Genomic DNA, 15,967 nt, shown 5'->3' with positions numbered 1-15,967 from the left:
TTTTTTTTGCAGCGGAAATGTGATCAATATTGGCCCACAGAGAACAGTGAGGAGTATGGAAACATTATTGTCACCCTGAAGAGCACAAAAGTCCACGCCTGCTATACTGTCCGTCGTTTTTCCGTCAGAAATACGAAAGTGAAAAAGGTATTGAAGGAGCTGGGTGGGCTGCCAGGACATCTCTTTTTCAACTAGTATGAAAATTACTGTGCGACTAAGGCCAACTCTCATAACCAACGTGGTTTTTAAAAAAGTATTTTTGAAACATTTTTTCACAACTCTTTTGATTGACATCAGTGTCTGGTGTGAAAGATACTGGCACAGCGCATAATAGAATTGAGCTGGCCTGATGGAGTTCTTTAATCTCTTCAGGAAGGAGGCTTCATTTGAGGGGGGAGGGGAAGGTTCTCTGAGGTTTTGGTAACCAGCAAACATGGCAGCATCTGTGTGGTGGTTTAGCTTTTTAATTCCAATTTTCTGACAGCTTTAAAGCATTGTTTCCCAAAGTGTTGGCCCAAGGAACACTAGCCCTGCAAGAAGCTTGCAAAAATCAAATTGTGTGATTCAGTAGGTATGGAAAACGAGCACTACGTAATACGTATTCCCCTTTAGAAAATTATGAGGGACACAAGTACCCAGAGTGCTAGAGTTAAGAAACCCATATAACTTTCTGGTGTTTCCTAATGTGACTTGACAGTAAAACCCTTCTCTATAAAACTGCTACCATCCTGAGAATCACACATTGTGGAAATGCTGCTTTCAGGTTACCTCAGTTTCTCTTGTTGAAAATCCACTGTCCCACCGAGACCCATAGATCATTGTAGCAGTACTGTGAACGCAAGACAGGTGCTCATTAGGAAAATGTGAGGTATTACTCTACGGAGGCTTAGGTATGACAGTTGCTTGTAGCAATGGTTCCTAATTTATTTTTTTTAGTTTTGCACATCTTTTAGAATGTGATAAAACTGTCTCTCTCATGCCCCAGAAGAGTTCACATTTACTCACATTTTCATATACAATTTCAGTGGCTCTGAAGCCCATTAGTGATCCAAGGTTAACAATCCTCTATGTATAGTTTTTTCCCACAAATGGCAGAAGCATATAAAAATCAGTGGCACTGTTTATCTGTGTTCTCTATAATAGCACTGTTAGCTGACTTAAGCTAACCAGTAAGCAGTTTATACTCATGAAGTATAATGGCCGTTACTCATAGAAGCACCTCGGGTATTTAAACATGGCCCACTTACTCCTGTTTTAGAAACAGCTTAAGTCAGAGGAGGAAGTCAAAAAGGAATGTTAGTTCTATTTGTAGTTTTTTAAGGAACCTCCAAATTGTTTTCCATAGTGGCTGTACCAACTTACAGTCCCACCAACAGTGCAGGAGAGTTCCCTTTTCTCCACACCCTCTCCAACATTTGTTGTTTCCAGACTTTGTGATGATGGCCATTCTGATTGGTGTGAGGTGATACCTCATTGTGGCTTTGACTTGCATTTCTCTGATGATGAGTGATGTTGAGCATCTTTTCATGTGTTTGTTGGCCATCTGTATGTCTTCTTTGGAGAAATGTCTATTTAGGTCTTCTGCCCATTTGTGGATTGGGTTATTTGCTTTTTTGGTATGAAGCTGCATGAGCTGCTTGTATATTTTGGAGGTTAATCCTTTGTCCGTTGTTTCATAGGCAATTATTTTTTCCCATTCTGAGGGTTGCCTTTTAGTCTTGTTTATGGTTTCTTTTGCTGTGCAAAAGCTTTTAAGTTTCATGAGGTCCCATTCGTTTATTCTTGATTTTATTTCCATGATTCTAGGAGGTGGGTCAAAAAGGATGTTGCTTTGATGTATATCCAGTCATCCCACTCCTGGGCATATACCCAAAGAAAACCATAATCCCAAAAGAAACTTGTACCATAATGTTTATTGCAGCACTCTTTACAATAGCCAGGACATGGAAGCAACCTAAATGCCCATCAACAAATGAATGGATACAGAAGATGTGGCATATATATACAATGGAATATTACTCAGCTATAAAAAGGGATGAGATGGAGCTATATGTAATGAGGTGGATAGAACTACAATCTGTCATACAGAGTGAAGTAAGTCAGAAAGAGAAAGACAAATATTGTATGCTAACTCACATATACGGAATCTAAAAATGGTACTGATGAACTCAGTGACAAGAACAGGGAAGCAGATACAGGGAATGGACTGGAGAACTCGAGGTATGGGAGGGGGCGGGGGGTGAAGGGGAAACTGAGAAGAAGCGGGAGAGTAGTACAGACATATATATACTACCAACTGTAAAATAGTCAGTGGGAAGTTGTTGTATAACAAAGGGAGTCCAACTCGAGGATGGAAGATGCCTTAGAGGACTGGGGCAGGGAGGGTGGGGGGGAATCGACGGGGGGGCGTCAAGGAAGGGAGGGAATATGGGGATATGTGTATAAAAACAGTTGATTGAACCTGGTGTACCCCCCAAAAAAATAAAATAAAATAATAATAAAAAAAAAATAAAATAAAATAAAATAATAAAATAAACTTTGATGGTAAAAAAAAAAAAAAAAAAAAAAAAAAGGAATGTTAGGTGTTTTGCACACTGACTGTAGTAACTGAAAATGGGGAAGAAATAGGAAAATGAGAGGTAGCAGAAGAATTAAGAGATCAAAGACATCCAGGGCCCTTGTGGCACAGGGCCAAACACCCTACAGGGTTCAGTGTCGATGGATAATGGCCCTGAGTTATCAAAAAATTTTTTAAATTTAGAGGTATTGATAAAAAAAACAAAACAAAACACATCACAGCAAGTGATCTATTTGGGGAAGGTTTTCATCCAAAGTGGTTCAAGTACAAAAAGTTCAGCCACTGAAAGTAAAACTAGTCTGAAAAATTCCTTTATGGACGTGGCAGATAAATGGAGTGTTGCCTTTGACGCTCGAGGTTGAGAATCACCTGCTGCGGAGGATGTCGCCCCACTTCCTGGCGCGTGTACAGCACGGGCACGCGGGCTCCGAAAGGTCCCACCCGGACAGTGCAGGAAGAATGGGAGTCCCGGCCCACGGGCACGTGAGCTGGGGCAGGAAGTCAGGAAATGGAAGCCTTGCAAGCAAATAACAAAGTGCTTTGGATAGGTCCAAATCCAGAAAACGGAGAGTAAACATTCATTCCTGCTACAGTCTTCTGTCGCAAGTGCTCGTCTAAGAGATGTCGCTGATCCTTCTCACGCAGCTGGCTCACGTCTCCATTCATGGCCTGAGACGGCCACAGAGAGGAAATAACCAAGCCCGGGAACAGCAGCGAGGGCGAATGGGAACAGGGGTCATGTTTCCTGATGTCCTTATGTGAGTTTTATCAGAATGCCCGCTCTCAGCTTAAAGACATCGTTTCTCATTTTTCTCTTAGGGTCAGAAGGGAAATCCCAAGGGGCGTCAGAACGAACGGGTCGTGGTCCAGTACCACTACACGCAGTGGCCCGACATGGGAGTCCCCGAGTACGCCCTCCCGGTCCTGACCTTCGTGAGGAGGTCCTCAGCAGCCCGGACGCCGGAGATGGGCCCCGTGTTGGTGCACTGCAGGTGAGGCCCACGGCGTTCGCTTTCTCCTGCCTGGGATTCAGCATTTGAGTTGGGTGGAACGGGGGCTGGGCTTGATGAATGTGGACCGCTGTGGCCCTGCTGCTGCTTTGTTTGAGTTAGAAACAGAGCCTTCCACTGAAAGCTGGGACCAGGGAGGCCTGTTGGGGTTTTGGAAAGTCACTGTAGTCCCCTCACGTGAAGAAATCATCTGCTGCTTGTGAGGTTAAAGCAAAATCTGCCCTTAGAGGATGAGTCTCCAGTTTTTATAACACCATCTTATTATTGATAAAATCCCCAGTGTTCATAGGGAAATTGTTGGCAGCTCCTAATATATAAATACCTTAAACACAAGTTTAGAACTTTCCACATCACAGATTTTGAGTTCTTGAACATGGCTTTTGTGTAGGGTTCCTGCAAATAACAGTATGTATTTTATGTGTGAAAGGCTTTCAGCGTCCATGTGCTATATAAAATACTTTTTCTAAAGCACAGCTAAAGCCTGTTTTCTAACGTCTTAACTACCTTAAACCTTAGCTGAGTGGTCAAAATCGCTTTTACTGTGTTTCATTTGACTCGCTGGCCTTTTCTCACTTCAGTGTTCAGATGTTGCTTATTCTGTGATGCAGGTTACATAGCTGCGCAGCCTTTTCTCAGCGTTTCTTTGGGGCTGTTCTCATGATATGCTTCCACAGAGCAAGTCCTTTGCAGGAGTTGGAACCTGTCTTCTGTTTACAGTCCCATGAGAACTCTACATTTGTGCTAATCCACGTAGAATCACTAGAATAGAGGTGAAAGTCTATCAGAGAGCTTGGGGTATCAACAGAGTCGTGTGAGACGGAACCTGCGCGGGCCTGGGGGGCAGGGGTGCTGCCGAAAGCAGCTTGTTGTTCAGCACGACAGAACTCGGGTCTCCCCGAGTTGTGTTGTTTCGTTTTTCTCAACAATTAGGAAATGGGAATAAAAGAGGGCTGCTTTTCCATGTGGGCTCTTCTTACTCCACCCCTGGATTACTAAAGGAAAGTAGCCCTTACAATAGGAAGTGTCCAGTACTGAGCACACGGGGGAGAGTTGTGCAGAAAGGGGGTTTATTGACAGGATATTGGGTTCTCCCAGAATCACTAGGGGAGCAGGAGAACCAGGTGATGCCTCAGCAGGTGTGGCTCTGGTGCTGAGACGGCTGCTGCCGGGAGAGATACCTCGCCGTTCCTGGCCACGGAGTTAAATCCTTGGCTTGAGCTGCAAGGAAGGCTGAGAAAGCAAATAGCTAACTATATATTTCATATATTTATTTGTATTATCTATGGCATAAAGGCAGTCTTCCCCTCCCCATGAAGACTCGCGAGGGAGGAAAGATGCTATGAAAGTTTCTGGATGCCATCCATGTGTCCTAGCCTATGTCAACTACACTAGGTTCTCTCAACAACAGGGTTATTTCTAAGCGCGTTAGAGATTCAGATGATAATTGTTGTAACCCATGGTTCACGACAGTGCAGAGCAGCAGGTGTGCTAGCTGCGTGTCTGCCTTTCTTCCAGCGCGGGTGTGGGCAGGACGGGCACCTACATCGTGATAGACAGCATGCTGCAACAGATAAAAGACAAAAGCACAGTCAACGTGCTGGGGTTCCTGAAGCATATCAGGACTCAGCGCAACTACCTCGTCCAGACTGAGGTGAGGAGGGGCTGTCGCGGCTCTGAACTGACAGGACGCAGATGCGTGCTCCAGGGGCTGGAAGGAATTTACAGGTCTGTATTAGAAGATGTCCTGGCCAGGATACCGTTCTCTGGCTCACAGTTTTCCATTTCTGTGTGGATCTTAAATGAAGCAGGTACAGTTGTATCTAGTGCTGTGTATTCCATGCTCTGGGGAGTTAGATGTTGTTTGGCCTGCGAAATATACATGAGGGTGTGGTTCTAGAGCCCTTCAGTGACCACGTGTTTCCCCACTGCTTGTGTGGGGCATGGTATGGAATACAGAACTCAACTCCACACAGTCCGCACCCTAAAATAACTTCTGATGGATGAGGAAGGAAGTATTGATGGGAGCCAACCCCCGGCTGTATGTGCATGAGGGAATTCCCTGGGAGGTCCCTGCTAGGGGACGAGTTCATCGAAGGTGAATTTCATGCAGGGGACAGAGGTGGCTACCCCGTCACAGCTCTCCTCAGTGACTACCCTGTTGTGTACCTTTTAGGAGCAGTACATTTTCATCCACGATGCCTTGTTGGAAGCCATTCTTGGAAAGGAGACTGAAGTATCTTCCAGTCAGCTGCATAGTTATGTTAACAGCATCCTCATACCAGGAGTAGGAGGAAAGACACGGCTGGAAAAACAATTCAAGGTAGTGCTTTTAATACATTTCTTTGGCCCCCCCCAAAAAAAAAAAAAAGGCAAGGAGGTAAAGAAATGCCTTGAGTTTTGGAGGGTCATGTCTTTTTTGCAGGAGTGTCGAGACTGAAATGGATTACTATCTGTACTCCTCAGAGATGATGCGGGGGAAAATCAAGTTTTGACCTTTGTGTGAACTGCTGGTATCCAAGTAGATAGTGCAGGGCTGTATTTCCTTCTGTGCAGTTTATGACTTGATCTGAACGTAAACGTTTGCCCCGACCACAATGGCATAATACTCTGTCAGGCGCTCCAGTCCAAAAAATACCCTCTGTAGCTTTTCTGAACTAATCTTACTCTCATGAAGAATGGCTATTTGTTGGCGTTATCTTAAAAGGAAAGCTCTTCGAAAGACTGTCCTAGCAGATAATTTAGAAACTGAAAAAGAGTTACTGAGAAACATTAGAGAAAAGTTAACTTTTCCTCACTGGTTGTTCTTTTTCTTTGATAGGGGCATGAGGTGTTAGAGACAGTTAAGGTTTATATGGAATTGAGTGAACTAAAGGTGAAAAGAGAGACTATAAGAACTATTAAAGAAAATAGCTTTCTGATCTTAATTACTAAGCTCAACCATTTCAAAGTACTAAGTGCTTTCCTATCTAGTAGTCTCTTGCTAGACTTTGAAGAATCTGGCTTCTTTGCACAGCGTTCGTATGTCATGCCTCATTGTGTCAAGATGGAAAGAATGAGATGAATTCTCTGCAGTTTTGGTTTTCATGGTATAACTTTCCATGGACACTGAACTCTTCCTTTGAGTCTCAGCTGAAGAAATGAGACTGTCAAGCAAATGATAACGAGTGATATGAAATGAAAAATAGATTAATTTCACCAAGTTCAGTTATAACAATTGTAAATTTCTAGGTCTCCTTTTATAACATCCTAACTACTCTAAAAAGCCTCTGAGGTAATTCCTAGTGAGGACACAGTGTCTCATTTTGAATGTTTAAAATGAATTCTTAAATAATATGAAGTACCAACATTTCTTAATTAAATTCTGCCTTTTCTGTCTCTGCAACATTTGCTTATACATTGCTTTAAAAATTCATCAAAGGAAACCAGGTCATTTGTTCTTTTACAGGCACTAACCGTGTTAGACCTCAAACAGAAATGAAAAACAAGAAATAAAACTTAAACTACATCCAGGGCACTTGACAGTTAGTTCTAAAGGATACAGAGAAGGACACCATTCCTATATACTCTTATCAGGGTGGTCCCCTCCCCTCCCCACCCCACCCCTGAAAAGAATTGACAAAAATGATCCAACCAAGCTATATAAAAAACAGGAATAATAACCAAGCTACTGGGCTAATTATTTATAACATCCTTAGAACAATGTCAGTTCAGTTTAACCTTTACTGAGAAATGGGTAAATTGTTCATCTTCACGAAGTGTGCTTAGCTCTTCTTACAGTGCAGCAGGCTTTGCTCGTATAGACCCGCCTCCTTGTCATGAGCCTGTGCGGAATCAGTGACATCATCAACAGGAAAATCCCCGTTACTTCCACAAGTACTGCTTACATAGTGCCTGTCATCGAGAAAGCTGAGGCCCAAGAGTAAATAAAACAAGCATGCAAACATGCAAACCACCAAGACAATTGAGAAGAGCACCACTAGTGAAACACGAGTTCTCTGGGGTACAAAGATGTTTAAAATTCATTGGTATTTTTGCCATGCCATCAAGCAGATGCTATCAGTTATACTTTTGGTTTGGTTTTGTTGTCTTCCCTAGCTTTATTGAGATAGAATTGACTGACGTTGTCTAAGGTTAGGGGAGACAACGTAATGATGTGATATTTGCGGATATACTGGGAAACGATTACCACCGTAAGTTACTTAGCACAGGCACAGTTATAATGCTTCGAGTGAAGACTAAAATGTTGCTTTTCTTGCAGCTGGTCACACAGTGTAACGCGAAATACGTGGAATGCTTCAGTGCTCAGAAAGAGTGTAACAAAGAAAAGAACAGAAACTCTTCAGTCGTGCCCTGTAAGATCTGAAACTCACTTCCCCTTGCCTGTGTTCGATCTTTCTTTGAATCTGTACGCGTTAGGTAAAGCAGCAGCCCCTACCGAGGGGCGGCGGAAAGTCACGCTCAGGCCGTTTGATGAGCACGGGAGGGGGGCGGGGCGTCAGCACCAGCAGGTTGCTGCATCCGTGTGCCGTGAAAGCTAGCTTCAGTTCACCTCGAAATTCAAGAGTTCGACTATCTCTACCAGGTCGTACCTTTAAAAAAAAAAAAAAAAAAAGGGAACGTCATCCTCACTGTGCCATTAATGCTGTCTTAAAACAGAGAGTCCTGGAGTAATCTGTACAACCGGAACTAGTTTTAAATCATTCTGGCTGTTGAGACCAAGGCACTGTTGCTCGGCGGTGACTGTTGTATAAAGACCTCGAGACACAGCAGAGGGTACGGGGTGGATGCTGTAGACACAGGCATGGGTGATGAGTGGAGAGATTCTCTCTACTGCAAGAGGCCACTATTTTCTAAGCCCTTTCTGAAGAGAAAGGGGTAAGGAGATGGCAGAAGAGCAACCAAAGTAGGAAACGTTGGTATAATTGTAGGAATATCAAACCAGGGTCAACGGTGACCTGAAACCGTCTGTCATCTCCGCACGTAGTATCCTCTTAGTGATCTGCTGGGAAAGCCTCTCCCACGGTCAAGTGTTATTCCTGTAATGCCTGTGTCCTGCTGGGAACGTACAGCAGAATTTCATTTGACATTCCTCCTTAGCTGAGGATGCTTCGGCTTGGTTAAAAATACAGGTAAGTCTTAAAAAGAAAGGGGAGCCACGGGGCTCTGTTACTCACCAAGTGACTCTCAGAAAGTGCTGTTGGCGGTATGTGGGTAAGAAGGCAAATGTGTTTTTGTCTTTTCCATGTCATAGCTGAGCGTGCTCGAGTGGGTCTTGCCCCGTTGCCTGGAATGAAAGGAACAGACTACATTAATGCTTCTTATATCATGGTGAGAGTCCACAGTTACTTATAAATAAAGTCAATTAAACTGAAAGGTGCTAAACAGCAGATACCACCTATGTGACTTTCATTTTTCAAACAGTTTCTCAATGTGTGATTTCAAAACTATAGAGATGTCTGTATCTGGAAACCTCTGACAAAGGATACCTAATCAGTGAGGACACAAAAAATGCTGAAATTAAGAAAAATGCTTGTTACGGAATTAATCTTATTGTGAATTTCACCCATCTAGTCTTGGAATAAATGTTGACATTACTGTTAAGTAAACACAGCAGGGGGAACTAGAAGTGAATTGGATGTGGAGAGAAAATTGTCTGTACACGTTAGCAGAAGTACTTCTAAAAATTAGCCAAATGCACTGAATGCCTCTTTGGATTTCTTTTTAGTGAGGTCCAAACAGTGCTGGGCTTATTTTAGGAGTATACTTCACCCCCGCAGCGTTAGAATAAAACACTCATCAGCACTGGTGTTTTGTCTTCCTAACTGAAGGGCTATTACAGGAGCAACGAATTCATTATAACCCAGCACCCCCTGCCACATACTACGAAAGACTTCTGGCGAATGATCTGGGACCACAACGCACAGATCATCGTCATGCTGCCAGACAGCCAGAGCTTGGTAAGTGAAGCACATCTGCTCTGTATTAATGAGCCGGGAGGCCATAAGCATAAATTACCTTGCGGCGGGGCTCTAAGCGTCTGTACGCGCTTGGGAGGGAATTCAGACTTCTCGTAAGTCCGCACAGATTCCTTTCCTAGCCTCACAGTTCCCGACCCTGTCAGTTCCAGGAGCGTCAGCATCGATTCCTAATGCTGGGGCTGTCACCCCTCAGCTGCACTGTACGTGGCAGTGTGGTAGAAGGTTTTGAAAAAGGTCCTGTGTCTAACCTCACTAATGCGAGACCTTAAGGCAACCTCTTACTTGCTGTATGTCAGTGTTGAACGATAAATGAACAATAACAGTAGTTAACATTTATTGATTATATAATGTGTTTTTATATGTATTAACTTATTTCATCCTTTCTACAGCTTGATGACATGGGTACTCTCAACATCTCCTTTAGTAGCTGGGAAAACTGAGGGAAGTAACTTGCCCAAGGGCATTTACAAATAATTGGAGCCAGGATTTGAACTTCAGTCACCTGGCTCATTTTGCTCAGCTTTTTCTAGGACATCCTAAGGGAAAAAACAGAATGAACTTTTGGGCCAACCCAATATAAGTCTAACCCCACATCAGTGTTTCCCGGCCAAATAAAAAAGTTGTATCAAAAGCACTAATAATGTATCATTATTTTCCCCTATTCCAATAGGCAAGGAGATCAGGCAGGGTTTGTTGTTCAAACTTAATGGTGCTTTTTAAGACCTTGACTCAGCTACTACCTCTTTCTCCTCCCTCTAGTCCTTCCCTCTTGGGGTCTCTAGGCCCTAGAGAAGATTGAGGTCTCTAGACCCTAGAGAAGGAGGGTGAGCACGTTTATGAAAATAAGTGTAACTGTTCTGCTGAGCTCTCATTGCATTCTTAAGCTTGGAAGATAGTTGGGTCTTCAGAAGTTACTATGAGGACACGTAAGCGCACAAAGTAAAAACAAAAACAAAAACGATCTGCCTCCGTGAGTGTCAGAGTAGTGAGTTTTTTAATCAAGAAAGAACAGCATGTGATTGAACCCCTAGTCTTGATGACATGCATTTGACTGGGTGCCCAGTCAGTAGGAACTTCACTTTGTCGCTTTCTGCTCCAGCTTCAGAATACCAAGACTGCTTCTGTGTGATAGAATGGCAGCAAAGTTGAGAATCTTAAGCTAAAAACTGGAGTGTAAATTTTCAAATTAGCTGGCAATAGGGGTCTACTGTGTTTGGCATATGGAAATTGGAGGCATTTAGGGTTGTTAAAACGTGCATTTGTTGGATGAGTCAGTGTTTTGTTATCCTCACTTAACAGAGGACAGTCACCAAAAGCATTTATACCCAAGAGCTCATTTGTAGGGGGACGAGAGGGGGAGACTGGACCGAGTGAGTCCATACGTGTTGTGTGGCCAGTGAGGACACACGGCTACCAGCCCTGTCATCTCGGTGTCTCTCTGAGGCCCAAGGAGGCTGTGCTGGAATCACGCATGTCCGCACTCATAGCTCGGGGGTCGAAAGTCAGATTCAGTAGTGCCTACTTTTCTCTAAAGATGATGTCTCTGCCTTTTTTGTTCGCTTTGCTATTTATCACTAGTGTAACTTTACAAGAAAGACCATGATTCTGTGAATAGCCCCAAAGTCACTGCTGCTTAGGTGTCTTTGCCCTATCTGTAAGCAAAATAACCATGAGACCAGAGCGCCTACTGAATTAGGAAGTAGCATTTCTTTGTCACAGTCTGTCAAGATGATCAGTTATCCCCTAGTTTACTGTCTGTGTTCAAACGTTTTTTTCTGCCTCTCCTCCACCATTACTACAATCCCTTTGGCAGTCTTTAGGCCAATTAGATAACTTCCAATTCATGTTTTCATCATAACAGCTCTTTGAGGTAAGTAGTTTTACGAGTCCCACTTTTCAGATATGGAAGTTAAGGCTTCGATAGGTTCATTTATTCAGGATCACATCCAATCCTAGTCTTAATCTGTGTATGTGGTTAAATGTAGAGGCCTTGCTCATTGTGATGTCTTTAATATCTGCTCAAAGGGCTCTAATTCCATTTCCTTGGGCAAAATGTATTAAAACCCAAGACAGTTACAGACTTCTTTTGTATAGACTAAACCCAATTGCTGATCTGTTTCCCCTTATGCTGAGCTTTAAAAATAAAAATGTACTTGGCAATAAGCTATATTGAAACTTGAAAGGGTGATAAGTCTTATTGGACTGCTGGCTCATTTCTACTGCAACAGTGTAAGATTAAACAAAACCTTCTTTGTTTTCAGCATTATTCAGAATTATTTCTGACTTCAGTAGTATTATCTAAGCATTTTCAGGAAAATGCCCATAGAAATCTATATGTTATATAGGCAAACTGTACTTTGCCATTTGAACTGATGAGAAAAAGGCAGGAGGCCCATCGTAATCGTTGTCTCGCAGAGTCTCCAACCCCGGCGACGAGTCTCTTTTTCTCAGGCCTCCATAATTTTCAGGGACAGAATTCAAGAATCAAGCCTGCATATTGTATTAGTTTCAGGTGTACAGCTAAGTAATTCAGTTATATTTTCTGATTATTTTCCATGATAGCTTTTTACAAGATATTGAATATAATTTCCTGTGCTCTTCAGGAGATTGTTACTGCTTATCTGTTTTATGTATAGTAGTTTCCGTTACTGAATATTTATTTTTAATCCTAAAATAGATGGATGTTTGAAGCTTGCCTGGTTCAAGGCTGCAAGACTTGAAATCGAACACTGACAGATTCACTTTCCTTTTACAAAACATCTTATACTTACAGCCAACGTGCTTATTATTTATGGACCTGTCTGAGCCTTGGTGTTTTCATCTCTAAAGACAAAAGATAAATGTGCCTCACCTCCCTAAGTATATCATGAAAATTAAGATAATGTTTACAGAAGTCCTTTGCCCAATGCTAGTCAACTGTAGAGTTGTTAATAACATAATCCATAGAAAAATAATTAGCATGTCTCAGTTGCATAAGCCATTGTGAAATCATAAATTAAAATCAGTTGACCTAGATCCTGTCTCCTTTTTTTATTCTGACAATTCTATTACAGAGCATTTCTCAGCTAGAGGTAATACATCCCCTACAGAGGGAGCCTTTTTGGTTGTTAGAGTAACATAAGTGAGAGGTGCTAGGAAGTAGTCTTTCAGCGTGTTTTACAATAGAATCAATAACCACTGAACTCAGCATGACCACATAGGGATATAATTCTGTCAACTCAAGCTAAAAGATGATCTGAGAGGTGTGGGAAATGGCAAACATAAGAAATCGTTCGGTAAGAAAATTCAAAAACAAATGGTTGACAGCACTGCAGAGGAATTTCTCTCTTTTTTTTGGTTCCCATAGGCCGAAGATGAGTTTGTGTACTGGCCAAGCCGAGAAGAATCCATGAACTGTGAGGCCTTTACCGTCACCCTTATCAGCAAAGACAGACTGTGCCTCTCGAACGAAGAACAAATCATCATCCATGACTTTATCCTTGAAGCTACACAGGTAACCTCAACCTCAGTTCCTCAGTAACAGCCATCCCTGGGCCCTGGATCTTCCTTCTAAGTGATAATGTAGTAAGTTACCACCCTCAGGCAGGCCCAGACAGGCACTTACGGCTTCATTTTAAATAAGGAGACTTCCTTTTCTGCTTCCTTCAAATATTTGCTTTTTCCAGCTGGAAAGATGAAATGTAGCCATTCCTCTGATTGAGCCTGCATACAAATAGGCCTGTTGACCTAATTATAAAAACAATATACTAGAGCTCAGTATTTTCCTTCCCATCAGAAATGTAAGCCTTGCAATATGTTGCAGAGATGATAATACTGACTTTTTTTTTTTTTTTTTTAGTAAACAACATTTTGAGGCATAATGAACTACCTTCCTATGGGTTGGTAAGAGGGCAGCAGCTCTCTCAGTAATTTAAATAATAGTATCCTCACCCCTTCCTTGCTTTTTTTTTTATTTTTATAGGTAAGATAGAGTAGGATAAGACAGAGTAGGATATAAAGTCTCTTATAATTTACTGTCCCTTAAAATTTTTGCTTGAACAGGATTCTATTTCACTATCATAACCTCAGTGTGCTAATGTCAGGCAGGCCTCCCCAGAATCTTTCTGCTCACAGCAGTTTGGTTAACCTGGCCTTGTTCAGTCATCTACAGTATCTACTTTCTCAGGAGCAAGTACTAGTCATCAGATCATAGATAGGATGAAATGAAGGATGGACTGTGACTCGTGTTGTACTGGTTGTAGGATGACTATGTCCTAGAAGTTCGGCATTTCCAGTGTCCCAAATGGCCTAACCCGGATGCCCCCATAAGCAGTACTTTTGAACTTATCAACGTCATCAAGGAAGAGGCCTTAGCGAGGGACGGCCCCACCATTGTTCACGATGAGTATGTACCTGTTTTAATTTTCTTGTTGCGTTGCGATAGTAGGGGGAAAGGAAGACAGATTTTAAAAACCTCCTTCCTCTTTCAGCTTGTGACAGTTCCAGGTTGTATTTAATGTATACATGTACAAGGTGGTGTGGTTCTCTTTGCATTTTATTTTTGTCAAAGGCATCAGGCTCTCCTAGAGTGTAGGTTCTAGAAAGGAGAAAGCGCTGTATCTTAGCCTACCAAAATACATCTGCATGCTTTCTGAGGTTTTCTGTTTCAGTGATGCAAATTACACTTATATTAACTTACACGTAATAGTTTTACATTAACTAGTTATTTTTAAATCTTTACACTGATTCTTCCGCAAACACTTCTTAGGGAAGAAACCTTTTAAAATCTACTTTAGTAATGAAAAAGTTACTATTATTAGTGATAATATTTATAGTTTAGAATGTGTTTTGAAGTTGACAGTACTGTTTCTGGGAGTTTAAAGGTAAAGCATATGAACTGCAAAGAGAACAAATCACTTGCTCCTGGCTCTGAGCTTCTAAGTGTCCAAAGATATATACCTTATGGTATATAAATATCTGGAGTCACACGTCATAGATGGACTCAACCTGTGAGTCAGTTACAGATTGTTTTGAATCTCACAAACCTTTCAATAGTGGCACCAGCTATGTTATACATCACCGTCTCTATTCTAGTTCTAAGTAGTTAGCTCCCTTGGTCAGCAAACCTGTCAGGGCATCCATTATGTTCATTACATTACCATCTACCCTCCTAGCAGAGATATTAATAAATTTCAAACTAAAGCTTATTAAAGTCTTTTCTTTGAGCTAGAGGCTGTCACAGGAAGTGAACAAAGACTTTCAGTCGAGGTCAGCACCTTCACCTCAAAATCCACGGTGCTCTCCTGTTTGAGGCAAGCCATATGACTGGCTCCTTCCAAAGAGTGACTGTTTCATAATGTTGACCTGACTCTTAATTAGGGTATTTAATCTTAATTCGTCTAAGTAAGATCCCTGGAAATGTGACAACCAGGACATTTAACTAACACAACCTCAAAATAACCGGGTAGTTGCTACGAGTCTATGGAACTTTAGGATATGCAGTTATACCATAAAGTTAGGGCTGCTTCTAGAGCTTTCCCGCCCCCACTAATCTGGGTTAGCTTTTCATATACCTTGTGGATTTCACCAGCTTTTATCAATTCAGACCACATTCTAATGTTGCTGCCCAGTTCTACGACAGATTTTGCTGTTCTGATAGTACTCCAAGGAATCTGTCCTGAAGTCAGTAATGCAGCAAATTTTACATTTCATGGTGAGAGAAGAGGAAAGGAAAAAAACAACAGCAACTAGTTAAACAATTTAAACAGAACTGTTTGATTCATTTATCTGTATTCAGCTTTGGGGTATATTGTCTTACTGAGTGATTTTTATTTTTTGCTACCTGCTGACTATGTCATGTCTGGAATTAATCAAATGTATCTTGTTCTTAGGCCTAAACAAGAAAACAGCAAATTAATCCTACACTGGTAGGCTCTTCACATATCATATAGGTGAGCTGGATTAAGAGCCATCTAAAGATATGTGTTCGTTCATTTATCCACCACCTCTAACAGATAGATGAGTGATTCCATTAAAATTATTTTTCTGCATTTCTCAAGCAAATGTGAAGTTTCTAAATAGCTGTTAGCTCTAGTACAACACTCTGAATGACAGTTACCTTTCAGTTTCCATTTCCCTACTTTTTGCACCTCTAAATATTCCTTCCTGGTGGCCTATAAACACCTCAAATCTAGCATGGATAAGCCCAAACTGCTCTTCCCAGCCTGCTCCCACTCACTTGGTTGTACACACCAGAAACCTACCGGTGTCTTTGTGTGCCCCTCACCTCCACATACCATTGGCCAAGTCTACTATGCTTTCAGTACACCTCCCAAATTCTTTTACAAGCTGGTCCAAGTTTACCTCTCCGGCTCTCATCCCAATCCTCCACTGATTTACTTCCTGCAGCCCACCTTACCCCT

At 42.0% G+C, this 15,967-nt stretch overlaps 1 protein-coding gene across 4 annotated transcripts in view; it reads left to right on the top strand.

Annotated features, from left to right (window-relative positions):
* The window catches only part of PTPRG (protein tyrosine phosphatase receptor type G), a 690,680-nt gene that overhangs the window by 662,521 nt on the left and 12,192 nt on the right, over window positions 1–15,967 (top strand). For 3 of the 4 annotated variants that reach the window (XM_057705084.1, XM_057705085.1, XM_057705083.1), the window contains 9 exons: window positions 13–147; window positions 3,398–3,570; window positions 5,104–5,239; window positions 5,762–5,908; window positions 7,847–7,940; window positions 8,840–8,916; window positions 9,417–9,545; window positions 12,913–13,059; window positions 13,808–13,950. In XM_057705084.1, coding sequence (XP_057561067.1) covers window positions 13–147; window positions 3,398–3,570; window positions 5,104–5,239; window positions 5,762–5,908; window positions 7,847–7,940; window positions 8,840–8,916; window positions 9,417–9,545; window positions 12,913–13,059; window positions 13,808–13,950 — 1,181 coding nt within the window. Of the gene's footprint in view, window positions 1–12; window positions 148–3,397; window positions 3,571–5,103; window positions 5,240–5,761; window positions 5,909–7,846; window positions 7,941–8,839; window positions 8,917–9,416; window positions 9,546–12,912; window positions 13,060–13,807; window positions 13,951–15,436; window positions 15,602–15,967 lie in introns of those variants that run through there. The other variant, XM_057705086.1, reaches the window with a different exon arrangement.

Source organism: Hippopotamus amphibius, chromosome 13, assembly GCF_030028045.1.
Source record: "Hippopotamus amphibius kiboko isolate mHipAmp2 chromosome 13, mHipAmp2.hap2, whole genome shotgun sequence".
NCBI lineage: Eukaryota > Metazoa > Chordata > Mammalia > Artiodactyla > Hippopotamidae > Hippopotamus > Hippopotamus amphibius.
The sequence above is the reverse complement of the archived record's forward strand: the minus strand, read 5'-3'. Positions and strand labels throughout refer to the sequence as shown.